General features: G+C 45.6%; 1 protein-coding gene across 7 annotated transcripts in view; it reads left to right on the top strand.

Annotated features, from left to right (window-relative positions):
* C2CD5 (C2 calcium dependent domain containing 5) overlaps nt 1-16,574 on the top strand; it is a 2,654,621-nt gene that overhangs the window by 1,880,918 nt on the left and 757,129 nt on the right. For all 7 annotated transcript variants that reach the window (XM_069628452.1, XM_069628454.1, XM_069628457.1 and 4 more), the window contains one exon: nt 6,216-6,305. In XM_069628452.1, coding sequence (XP_069484553.1) covers nt 6,216-6,305 — 90 coding nt within the window. The remainder of the gene's footprint in view (nt 1-6,215; nt 6,306-16,574) is intronic.

Genomic DNA, 16,574 nt, shown 5'->3' with positions numbered 1-16,574 from the left:
AAGTGTCCATAAGCGTGAAAATAGCTATGAGACTCAGCCTACTCATCCCAGTGATATGACAAGTATCCATTAGAGTGAGAATAACTACGGGACTCGGCCTGCTTGTCCCAGTGAATGGACAAGTATCCATTAGAGTGAGAATAACTATGGGACTTAGCCTACTTGTCCCAGTGAATAGACGAGTATCTGTCAGAGTGGGAATAACTCTGGGGCTCAGTTTTCCTTGTCTCAGTGAAGGGTCAAATAACCATAAGAAGGAGAATCACAGTTGAGCCTGCCTTACTCCTTACAGCAATACCGGAACTGAACAAAGGAACAAACACAGATGGTTGAGCTGCTATAATCGTCACCAAAGAGAAAGCCAGTTTATCAGACCAAGAGAATGTTGATATGAAACATGTTGTTCAAGAGGAAGTAAGGAAACCGAGGAATATAGAGAACCAAGATCGAGTAAAGAGGAATTTCAGGGGCGTGGCCAGCAGCCGTGCAATGTAGACGCACTGCTCTGTAGCTCCTAGGCCGTACTGTTATAAATCCGGTGGATAATCTGTTCCTACCAGCCCAGAAGGTATTATTGGGGTGCTGGGGGCCCTTGGTCCCTGAGGAGTGTTGTGGGAGTGTGGTGGCTCTGGTACGCAGCAGTGGAGACCTGGTATTTTGGTCCTGCAGGGGTCTGCATTGCGCCATGGTAAAGCACTGAGAGGGGGGCGCCCTGAATGTGGCGGCAAATACAGACCGGAGCTTACCCTACTCGAGCTCGAGGGCAGTGGGGAAGCCCACTCAGTGTCCACAAATATATTCCCTGCTTGGCTGAGAAAGCAACTGCCAGCGGGCAGGTAGCAATGATCCTGCCAGCAGTCATACGGTGACGCAATGCAGCGTGCAGGAGGAGCAGCCTGCTTGCGTGACATCAAGGCAGCCTGCGCATGGAAGACCAAGCAGGCGAGAGTGGCGGGGAATGAGGAGATACCAAACCGGCAACAACAACGCACATGAGCGGGGAGCAAATTTAGGATAGCTGGTGAGCGATTGGGGTTCTGTAGTGAGGGCCCCTGTGGCCTGCACATTGTGGGACATAGCTGGTTCCAATTAACTGTGTGCAGAATGGCAAGAGTTTTGAGCGAAGGTGGATTTCTGTAAGACAGCTGCCCTTGGGGGACTGGTGTCTGTGCTTGTACTCTTTCTCTTTCTTCCCAGCTGACACCGGAAGCAGCATTGCGAACGTAGCCCCACCTGGTGGTCAGTGCCAGGGAAGTGAGTGCTCTCTGGAGTGCTGTATTGTAGTTGTGCCAGATAGGTTTATTGCTGGAGGAGCCACCAGATACATGTGCTTAATGGGCCTTTTTTATTGGTGCTCTCCCAGTGAGTATTTTCCTGCAGAGACCTTTCCATCTGGGCTCAGTGGAGGGATAAGTGTACTCCAATGAGTTCACACATCGGGAGCTGTAGTGCTTTTGTGGACATAGACGATTACTGCCAGTGCACCTGCAACACACTGGCCCTCAACAAAGTTTTGTATTTGCACTTGCTTTGGGATGTGGCCTTCTACATTGAATCGCTATGATTAAGGGTCATCAAAAAAATGAACATAATGTGGGGTCAAAGCCCAAGCAGAGTCAACAGGCGGTAGGGATGTCAGTGGAGGATGGAGGTGCGGCCATGGCGGATGCAGTGCCTACTGACGGCGATACAAGACTCTCTGCCGTTATTGGAAGACAATATAAAGGAGGTGGGGATAGATGTCTCCTTGGTGAGAGCAGACCTGCATAAAGTCCGAGACAGAGTAACAGAAGTGGAACACAGAGTAAGCACTGTAGAAGACGAGCTGTCAGTGCTGCAGAACCAGGTGAACGGGTTGATAGGGGCGACGAGAACCGTGGAATCGAGAGCAGAGAATGCAGAGGGCCGCTCTCGCAGATGTAATATTTGTGTGGTGGGAGTACCGGAAGGTAAGGAGGGCCCGAGTGCAGAATTGTAAGTGGAAAAACTACTATTGGACAAGCTGAAGATCAGAGGCCTTTACAAACTCTTCATGATAGAGAGAGCACATAGGATGCCCATGTAGGCCCCCACCCAAAGGCAGCTATCTGAGAGCCACAGTAGCCGAACTGCTCAATTTCAGAGATTGGTATGCAGTTTTACAAGAAGCGCGCATGGCTGGAGAGTTTAAAGAGGGCACGGCGAGGATTCCAATCTTTCTCGATTTCACGCAAGAAGTCCAGAAGCAGAGAAGGTCATTCGATGCAGTTCGTCGACAATTATGTGAGGCAAACTTAAGGTACATGATGCTTTTCCCAGCAAAGCTGAGAGAGGAACTATGGAGGCACAGGGGGCAGGGAACAGGTTGGACATGAGACTAGCTCATCCTGCGGCACGGAAGACAGGGGCTGGAACAGTACACTGGGATATCCAGTATTGGCTTTGGCTGGAGGTTAGGAGACTCAAAAGTTGATATAAGGTCATGTTTGCAGATGTTATCACTCTGGGTGTGGGACAGACAGTTGTTATCATGGGAATTCTGCGGGTTGGCCATGGGGAGCACGGACTTGCTTCCCCCCTAGTGGCCTGGGTCTGCTGACCAGTGGTGGTGGGTCATTAATGTTCAGAGGACTTGTCAGGTTAAGTATGTTAGGGGATGGGCAATTTCAGGAAGGGGAGGCAGTGGGCGCCGAAGGGGGCGGTTGGGGAGGGGATGGGGGAAGGATTGGGGTTGGATATGTTGTTATGGAAAGACGTTGGATGGGAAGGACATTTGAAAGGTTTTGGTGTTTTGATCTTGTTGTTTCAGTGTCCAGTCAAGAGCAGACAGATTGTACGAAAGGTTGGGAATATTCATTGAGAGGCGGTGGTGGCAGGGGATATCACTTGGTGGGATAAATGGGTGATCACACGCTGCGCATATGCAACTGGAATGTGTGGGGTTTGGGAGAAGGGAAAGAAGAGGGCGCAGGTAGGACAATTTTTGAAATTGGGTTTTGATATGGATGGCCCCAGGGCTCCCCATGGAGGTAAATGGTACTGATGGGGATACCGAAGGTAGGATAATGGCGCTGTTAGGAACCCTAGAGGTGATGGAGATCTGCGTAGTTAACACATACGCCCCTAATACAGATAATAAGACCTTCTTTCCTTCAGTGTTGTTTCTTGTAGGGCACTATAGATCTGGTATGTTTCAATGGACAGAAGATTTCAATAGTTTTTTAGATCATGATCTAGATCACCAGGGAAAGTCGGTCATGGTAGAACCTTAGGCATCAGCCTCATTGAGCCAGGTCTCGTTTGACCTAGACCTGGTAGAATTGTGGCGGGAGATACATGGGCAGGAAGAGGGTTACTCCTATTATTCTAAGACACTTGATTCCTATTCCCGATTGGATTATCTCTTCGTGGGGCGGGAGCATTTTCATTGGTTTACCGATGTTGCATATCTGGGTAGAGTTTTATCCGTTCATTCCCCTCTGGCAGGAACGCTAATGAGGCTGATTGAGCGACCGGCAATCTTATCATGGAGATTCAGGGTGGGCGTATTGGAAGATGTTGCTTGCCGCGCTAGGCTGAGGGAGGAAATTAATATGTTCTTTGCAGTGAATGTGGGATCATTGGCTGATGTGGTGTGAGAATCATGAAGACCCTCTCACACCTATTCCCCAGGGATCTTCTGTTCAGGTGGCCAGGTAAGGGCAGTTGCTTTTGGATCCCGACCCTGGGGGTGGACTAGCAAGGGAGGATCACCTGGGTGGAGGGTCCTTGGGGCTTGGGGAGAGGGTGCCAGAGGGCGAGACATGGGATCCCCCATTTCCTGCCAGTGAGTCACCTTACCCTCTCTGTCTTTGTAGAATATTGTTGTTCAAATCCAACTTTTCCCCCTGAAGTTTGACCAAGTACTGAGCAAAAGAATCTAACCCCAAGAGTAATGAAGATTACCTACAGGAGACACCACTAGAACTGAGACAAAGAAGAGGGAGGCTGAAGGCTACAGAGCTGAAGGCCAGGCATGTCCTGTTAATTGGACTAATTGTGGTCAGGCAATTGAGCCTGGGACGTCACCCTGGCAGCCTGTTAGAGACTCAAAGGTGAAGTCCACAAACAGCAAAAAAGAGTGAGAAGCCTGGGCGAGGAGAGAGCAGCAGGAGAGCCACCCCAGCCAGCGAGAAGCAGGAGGAGAACGGGGTGCCTAAACGCTTAAGGACAGGTGAGTGAGAGACGCTGTCATTTTATAGCGAGGGAGTTGTTTCGCAAAGGAGCCGTAGAAGGCGGGAGAAGGGTTCTGTTGAAGGCATTGGTCCCTTTGCTGTGGGCAAGAACCTCTTGTTACTCTGAATGACAGTAACCATCCAGGACTGTCTGAGGGGCAGGCGGTGAGACTCTGACCTCAAATCCCAGAAAGCATCTTACAGAGGAAATCGAAGAAAAGTATGTCTCAGCCGGTGAGTCGCCAGAGAATGCAAGGAAACCCGTTACGTGTATGAAAGTGAAGGAATTACATTGTAGCAGAGTGGTCGCATGCAGTCGGCACGTTATCGAAAGCCTATCAGTGAAGTAAAAGAACAAATTAAGACAAATACAATACTTTAATTGATTTTACAGAAACATTGTGTCAGAGTGGTCCCGTTTAAGCGATAAATGTTCAAAAGTCTCTGACTAACGAAGGACATTGTGAAAGTTTCACGTAATAGAAATACTGTGACCCAGCCTTTGTATACCTCATGTTAATATGACTGACACTATGCCATTGGTTAAACTACTTGGCCATAGTGTACCAGTAGATTGCTTACCAGTAGAAACTACTAAGAATATGAGAGGTGAAGGTTAAATATCTCATTACTTAATACACACTCTTTGGAGAAACATGCTGTTATTAGTTGTGATTATATTCAAGAACATCATATTGACATCATGTGTGTTACTGATACATGACCGAATAGTTCCAGTGGAGCGAATATTGAATGAGTCACGCTGGAGGGTTACACATTTTTTGGACAAAACCGAGAGTACTCCAAAGGTGTTGGAGTTTCTATTTTAGCAAAACAGGAGTTTTGCCTCTTTCAGGCCAAGATCATTTGTGCAGGATGTGAAATAATGTTCCTCAAGGCCACCCCAAACCTTAATCACTGGATTCATTTTTTCTTACTTTATCACCCCCACAGGACATACCTACTTTTACTGAGGAAATAGCTAACATTTTAGCTCCTTTAAACAGACCAAATACTTGCACCATAATTTTTGGAGACTTCAATAGATGTCGTTGCATTCAGATTGTTGTTCTCAGGGGTCTCTTGCCAGTACGGGCTCATCTTGTCCGGGCAGCAACGGCAGACTTTCAAGGGGGTGCGGTCTGGGCGGGATTGGGTCTCCCACCGGGGCCCAGTCTCTCTTTTCCCCAGTTACCATTGATGTGCCTTTCTGCCCAACCCCAAGCTTTTCTGCCCAACCCCAAGCTTTGTGTGGGTCGGTGAAGTGCACTGTGGTGCCATTGTGCTAGATCTTTAATTGGGATGGGAAGAGTAGCACATACTTCACATTCATGGAGTTCAGCTTCCTCTTTAGCTTATCCAATGACTGTCTGGCCTGCTGGACCTCCCCGGTGTAGTAGGGTAATAAGGCGATCTTAGAACCATTATATGTAATCGTTCCCTTTGTGCGTGCCATCTGAAGGATTGAGTCTCTATCCCTGTAGTTTAGTAATTTAGCGATAACTGCCCTCGGGGGAAAGGGGGGGCCGGAACTTGACTTTATCACACTCTATTAGAATTTATTCTATTCCCTTCCATTACCCCGAAGGTAGATTGACAGCCCATTATGTCAGTGCATCCTCATTCCTTGTTTCCTGCAATACTTCCCCATTCGCGAGTACCCTGAAGGATTCTGTTTAGGTTTCTTTATCCAGTATGGTATACAGAGGTGTTGGTATTCTGCACAGATTAAAATCCTAGTATAAAATCATGTATATGAGGTTGCTTCTAAGTTTATAAATTGCTTTACTTGTGTAAAAATGTGTTTTGTTAATTAACTTGAGTTGAAAGTAATGACATAGAAAACCAACCATGGTTTTCATTTTATTGCTGCCCTAAGGATGGAATTACTCTTTAAAAGTATATATTTGCATGGCAAGCAATTCTAGTTTCTGGAGGATACTTGGTTAATGTAAAGATATTAACATCAAATTAAAGTAGACATTTATTTTTATAACAAAACACGTTGTGTGCTTTTTGCAGAGTCTCTATTTCAAGCTCCGATCCATGATTCCCTGTTGTCTCTGTCACGTCAACTTTACAGTAGCTCTACCAGAGGATGAATCAATTCAGGTAACTCCTGTAAATATTCTTTTGTCTATTTACAGTTGAGAGTAATGCTTTATTTTTTGGTTTGAATCAATCTTCTTCAAAGTCCATACTGTAATAGCATGAATATCCTTATTTTCCCAATAACTTTTGAAAATGTGTATTTATGATTAGTGCCCTAAAGTTAAATAGCAAAACTTAAAATGTCCAATTGGAATGACTGCATTTCCTCTGAACAGTACATAAACTCAAATATATATCCTAGTATGTTTGAGGTTTTTTTTATTACACTACTCTTGTTGAGAATCATATTTGTAATGTATCTTAATTTAGTTTTGAAAAAGACAAAAAAATATTTACAATAATATTCAAATCCTCCAATATTAGATTCATATATACAAAAGTGAATACAATATATCATACCTAAATAGACACTTCTATTAAGCAACATATATATTGCCATAATCATGTAAACTGTTACCAAACAATACTTAATAGTCTGTAATAACAAATCTAGTTGTCAGTGTTTGTTATATCTAGGCCACCACGTGTTTCACAATTTTGTATTACATAAAACACATACAATGTTCAAGCTTCTTCAGGGCTTTGATTGAAATATTAATCTATATGACCACAGAAAAGAAGGAATAACACAGATAAAAACAAAGAAAAGGGGATAATGTTACTATGTAATGTTTACCGAATCCATTATCATTTCATTGTAATATTATTTCATGGATTTGAGGATAACCTCATTTTATTGTACTTTACTTATTTGCCAATCTATAGTAATTATATTGATCACTTTTTCACATCTGTATATTAATTTATGCTTTGAAATAATTACTTGTAGTTCTGTTTTATGTCTACATCAATTGGCACATGCAAAGGATTGCGTAAAGGTTGTGAAGATCTGGTTTTGATTGATTACCCCCTGATTGGTATTTAAAGAAAATACATGCCATGTGTCAATATATTACATTTTAAAAGCTGGAAATTATTGCTACCAAAACTCAAGTTATGGTAATGAACTGAGGAGCAAAAATAAATAAAAAATGTGCATGGAAACTAAATCATGTTGAATTAAAAGCAACAGATTCCCATTCACGCTCGATGTTCAGCTAAAGCAGCCCTGAAAAGACTCCAGACAAAAACCTTGGCGCTGGTCGCACAAGCTAAGAAACTGAACACCCTTTATGGTAGTTGTCCCCTCATGCCTGTGTTAAAGTTCTAAAAAATGAAGGTTACTCCAGTTTTAACATTTGAAGTCAGATTCTGGGGTATTCCATGGTTTAAACTTGAGGGTTTATTTTGCCCCTCTTTGTTGAAACTTCCAAATGTGGTTTCAGTGGCCATAATTAGATATGAATTTGGTCTACTATGCCTAGAATGCACAGAAAATAATGTCTTTATGTAAGAAGGTCTTGAACACACTTAGGATGTCCTTTTAGAAAACCATAAAACTAGTTCTATTGCAGCAAACTGATCAAGAACTTACTGTGTGGGGAAAGGGATGTACAGAGTTGCTATCTGAACTAAAACCCCTGCAGAGTTGCTCATTAAGCATCTGCTCTCCTTGAGGAAAAAAGCTACTTGAAAACGGCTGGATCCCAACGAGAGTTGAGGGAGCTAAATATAAGCTATTCAAATATATATTGGGCCAGAAAAAGTGGTAAACTCTGTACCAAAATACCTGCAAAAATGTCCAGACATCACATATAGGCAACAGTTCCTAAGAATCCATTTCAGTCTGTTCCCGACTAATAAGATTGTGGCTGCTCGATCACAATCTCAAGGCCATACTCATTTGTGTAGACACTGCAAAAATGAACCAAAGGTAGAAACACTAAAACACATCATTGTGTGATGGCAAGGCATTAATAATTTGAGGCAACTGACCCTTCAATGCTGTTTTGACTGTATACAGTATCTCAGCCTAGATGAATTATGGGATAGAATTTTAGTGGGTAATCATATTTCCCTTGTTTTAGGTGTGTGACGAATCACTGGATGTCGTCACTTCTCCCCAGGAGGGGAACCTTTTCCCGTAAGGCCAGGGAAGCGAGGCCGATACCAGTCAGTCCCCTTGGGAGGTGGTATAATGCCAGAGGATCTCATGGGGAGGTACCCCCACACCCCCTCTTCCCCCCCCCCCCCGGGATGGACAACGACCATCCATGGTATAGCCCCTATGAAAACATCAGACTCCCACACACTCTAGCCTCTCCTTCTTTTGCTAACCTCTTTGTAGACAGTAGACATGTGTACTGTTGTAAAGTAAACTACCTCAAGGTTCTGGAAAGTACTGAGACAAAGAACAACATCAGGAACATAGGTCATCCAAGTTCCAGGACGAGGTGGAAATCAGGAACAATGAAGAGCAATGCCAAGAAGGAACTGCCGCGGTATAGACTTCCATGGTATAGACTTCCACAGAGGCGTGGTTCCTTTTACAAGGGATTGTGAAGCTCAGGAACCCTGAAGGAGACGCAGAGAAGGCCAGGACGGAGCCGAGAGCAGTCCATGCCCAAAGTTAAGATGGCAACGGGACTCCTTTGCCCGAGGGCGTCCAGATGGTACCGGGAGGCTGGCAGACGGTGGCTCGAACTCAAGAGGTAGCCTCCATACCGTCTGTCCAGGGTCGACAGGAGATCCGCAGGCACAGACACATAGAGATGCCCGTGCAGCATACAGAGTCAGCAAGAGACCCCAGGAAGAACTGGCCGTGCATCCCGGGAACAGACAGGGTAACGGGAGAGTCGCAGGAACCAGTAGGGACTGGAAGGTACAGGAGGCAGGAACCCTGTACAGACCTACGAGCCATCTTCCTTGTGGCAGTACTTGGCAGGAAATTGAACCAAGTTGGCCAAAGCAAAGAAGAAGAGATGCAAGGGTCTGGGATCTAAACCAAGAGAGTCATATGAGTCCTCATCCTCGTGGCAGTACTTGGGAGGGAAGTGAACCAAGTCGACCAAACCTAAGAAGAAGAGAAACCAAGGTTTGGGACCCAAACCAAGAGAGTGATACGAGGAATCTTCGTCATGGTGGTACTTGTCAGGGGAGTGAACCAAGTTGGCAAAAGCAAAGGAGATGCAGACCAGGGGAAGGGAGTCATTCCCCCTAGTTGAAAGAGATTGCTTAGGGGTGTGGGAGAGTACGTCCTTACTCCCCCGATTGGTCGGGGTATCTGATGACTCCTACACTGGTGAGCCGGCATGACGAAGCCGGCCCACAGTGAATAACCGTAGCCAAGGACCAGGTTCTTCTCCTGTCTGGGCCTGTCCGGGGCTTCAGGCGATTCCGTGGCACATTACAACAGCATAACATCTTGCTCATGCTGCTCACAACCTCTTGATGCAACACACGGATGGTACTCCTGTTTTTATGAGTTAAGGGAGGCCTTTCCCTCTATTGGCCATTTCCACCGTCTGCCTGCTCCTTTGGCCACTCATGTCTCACTATTACAGCACCGTTTGTTTCATCTACCATTACTTCGCTAACCCACTCAGTGCTTTCATTGGCTCTACTTCAATATGGTGGACGCTTTCTCCTATCCCAGACCGCCTACTACACTGCTACCGATCACATCCTGAGCTCTGTAGTATCCCAATGTGCCTTATCATCCGCTCCATGGCACCTCCCTGTGTTTTCCATGTATTCTGCCCTGTATGATGGCATTACGTGCGGCCCTGCCAATCTATGCAATCTTACTGATCTGACCGCTATGCAGCCTAATGTAGCCCCCTGCACCATGAGGCGTGACTTTGCCAAACTGTGTCATCTCACTGAATTGTCCTTTATGCAGCCTGATGTAGCCCCCGCACCATGAGTTGTGGCTTTGCCAATATGCGTTATCTTATCCCTACTGGGCTTTCCAATTGGGTAATTGCTCAATACCACAATTTACCCTCTTGCAACTGCATGTTTTGACATAACCTCCCATGAGTAGAGGCCTCCCATACTATGTAACCCGTCACAGTAACCAAAGTATCTTATTATGCATGCACTCATTGCAACCACATTCTTAAGCAAAAGCGCCCAGATGCCTCTGGGTTCGGTGCGCTATACAAATGTTCAAATAAATAAATACAAATAAATTAGGTGAGACATGGTATCCCCCTTTTCCTTTTCACAATGAGCCTACTTTCCCTAAAGCCTTTGTAGGGTATTGTAAACCCTTTCCCTCCTTCCAAATTGCCCCCCCGAAACAACACCTTAGTACTGGGACGAGGAAGAGACCAACCTAGAGGATACATCCTCATTTTACTGATATACACACACAAATCAGAGACAAAACAGAGTTATGAATGCTTATTTTATTAAATCGATCTGTTCCAAACACCACTCCGGTACTGAGACAAAGGAGGGCTATGGCGGCATACTAGTGGAACAACCAGGCATGTCTGCCTAATGGAGCTCTCCATAGTCAAGCAATGGAACTCTATGACCCACACATGGGGTCAGTTAGCATACCAGATGGATATAAAAATGGCCACCACTTTTGGAGAAGCGGAACGGACTAGAGGAAAGGATGCTGGAGACCTAGGTGCTGTGAGCAGTGTTGTGCAGGAGAAGCAGACGCAAGAGCCGTGGTTGGCTGTGCCAGGGTCCGGAGGTCCTGTCAACCTCCAAAGCGGGTCTGCTTCGTGGAAGTTGTGGAACTCTCATTGACCCCAACCGCCGGCGTGGGATGCTCTCTGCGGAGGCTGCGAAGGAGAGGTGGAGTCCGGGGATGCTCGGAAGCCAAAGATCCCTGGGTAAGCCCGTTGCGGAGGACACCAAATAGAAGAATACTGCCGTGTGCGACTGGTGAGTGTAAAGCAGTTACTCACTCATGCTGGGGCTCTCCGGTAAAGCATAACAAAGTCCTTTGCCAATGTTGAACAAACTGAAAGTAAGTAAAAGTACTTTTGCGTGCCGGAACAATTGAAACTGATTGAAAGCACTTTTGAATGCAGCACAAAATACAAATCACAGGGAATACTCATAAATGGAGTGAAACCAAGAATTGCATGATTCAGAAATCAAGGAATGTGTTGTATGAAACCAAGTATTGGGCCAAAGCCAAGAGGGGCCCAGGAATTGCAGGCTAAGAGGAAACCTGTGTTGGCAAGAGACAGAGGAATACAGGAAAGGATAGCAAAGTGCATAATTATTGATGAGAACAATAAGAAGGGGTATCGGCTGCGTGACCTGTAATGGGTGGACCGTGTGGTCTGATAACTGCGCCTACACCGAGTACCATACATGGAAGAAGCCAATGAAAGTGTGTCTAAAGATGTTTGTTTTGCAACAGCCTGAAAAGGGAAATTGAAGTGAAGAAACAGAACTGTCTATGTGAACTGATACAAGATACTAATATTAAAGGAATTGGGAAGTGTCCCAAATGTGAACCAGTGAAAAGCACTGATGACAAAGGATATGGGAAGTGTCTCCAAGAACTGTTATTTTTGGAAAAGCTGGAAGATTTGAACGTTCTTGTTTTTTATCTGAAAGCTGTAAGAGTTGAACTTGGGGAAGGGAACCCTGAGACTTTGTGGACTGTGTTGAACTTAGGGAAGGGAACCTCCGAAACTGCATGAACTGTGTACACCTTGCAGAAGGGAAACCCAAGACTTTGTGAACTGTGGTGAACTTGGAAAGGGGAAGCTAAGTACAGGGCAAGAGCTGGAAGAAGTTTGTAACTTTATTTTGATCACACAGACACACTTTTCATTTGGACATCCCGACACAGACAATCCTTAGTTTTCTTTAGGTAATGAAATCCCACCTTAGCATAGGACAAGTTAGTCCTTACTCCACCGGAGCATACAGACTTCCAGAGAGACCCAAGGAAGAATCGCCTGTGCATCCCGGAAATAGACAAGGTAACGGCAAAGTTGTGGGGACCGATAGGGGCTGGGAGGTACAAGAGAAAGGAAACCTGTATGGACCTACGAGTCACCTTCATCGTGGCAGTACTTGGCAGGGAAGTGAACCAAGTTGGCCAAACCAAAGAAGAGGAGCTACACGGGTCTGGAGACTAAACCAAGAGAGTCATACGAGTCATCTTCCGCGTGGCAGTACTTGGCAGAGAAGTTAACTAAGTGGGCCAAACCAAAGGAGAAGAGAAACCTTGGTCTGGGACCCAAACCAAGAGCATGATAGGAGGCATCTACCTCTTGGTAGTACTTGGCAGGGAGATTAACTAAGTGGGTCAAAGCAAAAGAGTAAACCAGGGGAACTGAGTAATTCCCCCTGGTTGTTAGAGATTGCTTTGTAATTACCAGGAGAAGAGAGTAATTTTCCTGGCAACTCAGACCAGGAGAAAGGTCCAACAGTCCATCATTCTCCTGTGATCAGAAAAGGACTGCTTTATTCCTTAGTTTAAAGTGTAAGGGACAGAAGTAAGATGTTCTTGACACAGGACAGTTGACACTTTTACTTTAACAGACATCCTGACATTCACCTTAGATCTTTAGTTGAGGCAGGGAAACCCCTCTTAGGAATAGAGAAAGATAGGTTTTGTGTCTGGGTCCTCCTTCTGCACCCTTTTGGTTTTAAATGCATTGTTCCTAAAAGAATGAATTGTTATACGTTTGCAATTTTTTTTGTTTTTCTTATTACTTTGATTGTCATTGTATATTTTAGTCACCTTATATATTTAAGTCATCTTAATAAGTAAATGTGTATTCTTTTGTTCATTGATTTTACTGTGATGTGAAAGGTTTGTATTTAAGCCACTAAACATGAATTATAAATAAAATAATAAAATGAAAAAGAAATTACATGGACGTTGATGACTGTTGGGAGGGTTTTTCAGAACCACTACTGATTGAGGGTGTGGGACGCCAACTTTATTTGATTGTTAAGGTTTAATACAAAAGCATGACCAAACTCTTAACTTGGTAGCAAGACTAAGCAGTAAATCTAAGACTAAAGTGATTAGGGCTTGTTTTTGGGTACAGTTAACATACACAAGTGATTATCAAGCAGTAGATTGTCAACAAAGGTAAGTATAAGAAATTCACTTATTATTTTTAACAACTGTGGCGGGTTGGAAGGAGGAGTCGGACACGCTAAGGATATGATTCACTATCTTTATTAAACTCATATTAAAAGGCCTAACTTTCCCTATGACTAAAGGTAACACATTACCTATCGAAGGAAACTGAAGTGCTCGTCAGATGTCAGGAAGCCCAAGGTAAACATGTCCTCCATCCAAACAAACTCTATTTGACCCTACCACTATATTTAACTAACTTAAATAGACCAAGAGAATGTCTTCTCTTCGCCTGGTCTTTTCTTTATCTTCCAGTAGCCTTTTTATTTACTGTCTTTCTCTGTGGTACCAATATTTCTCGGCATAATCGCCTTGGATATTCTATGAGATCAATTCTTCTAGTTCTCCTAGAATAGTCTTGGGTTTCATATTTTCTGTGGTTCTATATTTCCAATAACGTTTCCTTCAGGTAGTTTCTCACTCCTTTGCCTTTGCTTGTAGAGTCTTTCTTCCCTTTACATTCAGGCTTTCCTGAGGTGGGTTTATCTTGACCCCTTTTTAGTCTTTCTTAGTCATAACTTCTCTGTCGTACAATGGGCCTCATTCCGAGTATGGAGGTAGCCATGCCACTTTTAGTGGCATGGCTACCCCCATACTGGGCCCGGGTTTCTTGAATGGGGAAATACCGGGCCATTCCGACCTTGGAGGGCCCGGGATTTCCACATTCATGGAACCCGGACCCGGCACATCCCTATTCCCATTTGAGCCCCCATATGGCTCAATGGGAATGGGGAGAATGCTAACAACAGGCCTGTTAATGACGGGCCCGTTGTTAACATCCTGGCCTGCTCGCGGGACCCGCTAAGGACGCCTGGTTTTACCAGGCGTCCTTAGCGGGTCCCTCCAGCAGACCTCATAATGAGGCGGTAGGTGGTTAACAGCGCCGGCAGCTCTACCGGAGCCATTAACCCCCTACCGCCAGGGTCGTAATGAGGCTCAATGTCTCTTCTTTTATCTTGTTCATTCAAAATATTTGTATCCTGTTTCCCATTACATAGTCTGATGTTAGCAGCCCTCCAGATAAGGTGCGGAAAGGGCTTTTTACACACCGAAATCTTGTAAATACAGCCCTTTTAATTCTTCCTTGCATATAGCTTACGCAGACTATATATGGCAGCACCCCCATACATCATTGAGTTCACTGAGAGCCTGGCCAGCAGCAGCTTGCAAATCCACTCTTTACTTTAGCCATCCACACAGTTCCTTGAAAGAAGGAAATGGGAGGAGTCCTGGTCTGTTTATTTTTTCAACACTCTTCTCTGTTAGTAATTCTATCAAGATAATACTTTCTGAGCAATGTAGAAGGGAATTTGTGTTTTCTTCACTTTGTTTAAGTGCCTGCATTTTGAGGGTTACAGGGTTATTAAATCATTTTGAATCATGAACATGCTTTTCACATTGCTTTGGGATACATTATTGTGTAAAATGAAAATTGTCTTAAACTAGAGCTGCATTTTTGCTTCATTTTTCAATTTTAATCATCTTCAATAGAGGTAGCGTAGTTGCATCAGCATGGGTATTTCATGCTTTGTGTTATTTTCTTCAAAGAAGCACATCAATTGCATTTAGTGGCTTGGGATTCTTGATTTCTTGCAGTTTTAGGAGAGCCTTCCAGCAAGCAGTTGTTTGGCTTTTGTGAGGAGGAAAAGATGTTGGTGTTCTATATGAAGATGTGTGTTATTTCTTCTTAAGATTGCATGTATTTGCGTGCATGAAAGGGCACTGTACATAGTTTGTTGTCTTAAAGAGCAAGGAATGGCTGGACATGTGGTGTGAACTTTACTTGAACTCCCTTTCTTACCACCCACCCACCGCAAGCCAGTATAATGGATGCGGGTAGAGGCAGTGTTGTATATATTTTCAGTGGCACAGATTGTATTGGTACCTCTCAACAGGACTGCCATGTATTCAGGCAAAGTAGCCTACTTTAGCAGGAAAGCTGCTATACACATGTCATGGCATAATGGCAATACTCTTACGTCCCATCCCCTTTCCTCCATACTGTATGGGCGTCCCTCGCGAGGGAGGGGAGACGGAACCTTTTTCACCTGAAAAAATCTTCTTCCCCTTTAAATTTAGGGGTGCGCAGGGGCACGGCCCTGGGAGCATGTGCTCGCCTGACTCTCCCCACCGGTGCAACTCCTCAGTCCCCTTTTCCGCGTCGATGGGAATGGGCCGAATTCACCAGCGCTCCTGGGTTTGACTTTGGCCATGTAATCCCACCCGCTCTTCGCCGGATATTCTTCTATATTTGTCTTTTTCTTTCAATAGGTGCTTGGTCCTCCGACGCCACGTTTCTCCCCGACGCATGTCGACTCACCCATGCCCTTTGCCTCGACCACGGGCTGGGAAGGTTTTTCCCGCGTGCAGCACATTGACTTCACGGGCACTGAAGAACAGGCTAGCTGGGTGGAGGGAGCTCTTCCAAAAGTCACCTCCGGAGGACCTAAAGGACTTCATCAAACTTCGCTCGAGGCCAAAGGAAAGGCCTCTATTCAGCATCGCACCCCGTAAAGGTGACTCCTTCCCAAAGAAGCACCTCACCGGGAATAATCCTTTGGGTTCCAGCACACGTACCGAGGCTAGCCCAGCTACCTGCCTCACGGCCGAGGGGTCTCCGGATCCTTCCGGTGTCAGCGCTGAGGGACAGCAAAGTTCTTTTACCGGGATGACTCCCGAGGGGCAACGCCCTAGTACAGGCATCCTGTCCGAGGGGGCGCCTTCACAAAGCACTACCGGCAGCTCTGCCGAGGGCAATACGCCTTCCAGGTCACAGCCTTAGGTGCGGGATAGGCCTTTTGTTCCAACATCAAGTGCCTTGGATGGGGCTGGTTCCAGCGAGCCAGGTACCAGAACTTCGGCATGTGGCACGCAGCTCAACAAAATGGCCACCGCGCCAGACAAGAGGGTCGCTCATACGATACCCCCTCTTGCGGAGCGGGTGGAGGAAAGAGTCACAAGGTGGGACTGGTGTCAACCAGGTGCGTGGCCTACAATTTATCCATCAGCAGTGCAGGGCAGGTTTTCCCTGCACTCCAGGCAGAGTGTGCCCCGGCCCAGCTGCCCTTGGGCTTTCCGTCAATATCACCTGCCACCGCTACAGCCTCCGAAGGCAGGTTATTCGAAAGGTTCCGAGGACTGAGGCATACTCCCCAGACGGGGGCCATCCTGCGGGATGCCATCAAGGATATGCCCCCTCAGCTCACCCCACCCGCACCTATAGTCATTCCTCCGAGGGTTCTGCTGCCTCA

This window comes from Ambystoma mexicanum, chromosome 12 (assembly GCF_040938575.1).
Source record: "Ambystoma mexicanum isolate Mex_15411 chromosome 12, UKY_AmexF1_1, whole genome shotgun sequence".
Lineage (NCBI taxonomy): Eukaryota > Metazoa > Chordata > Amphibia > Caudata > Ambystomatidae > Ambystoma > Ambystoma mexicanum.
This window is presented reverse-complemented; position numbering and strand designations above follow the sequence as displayed.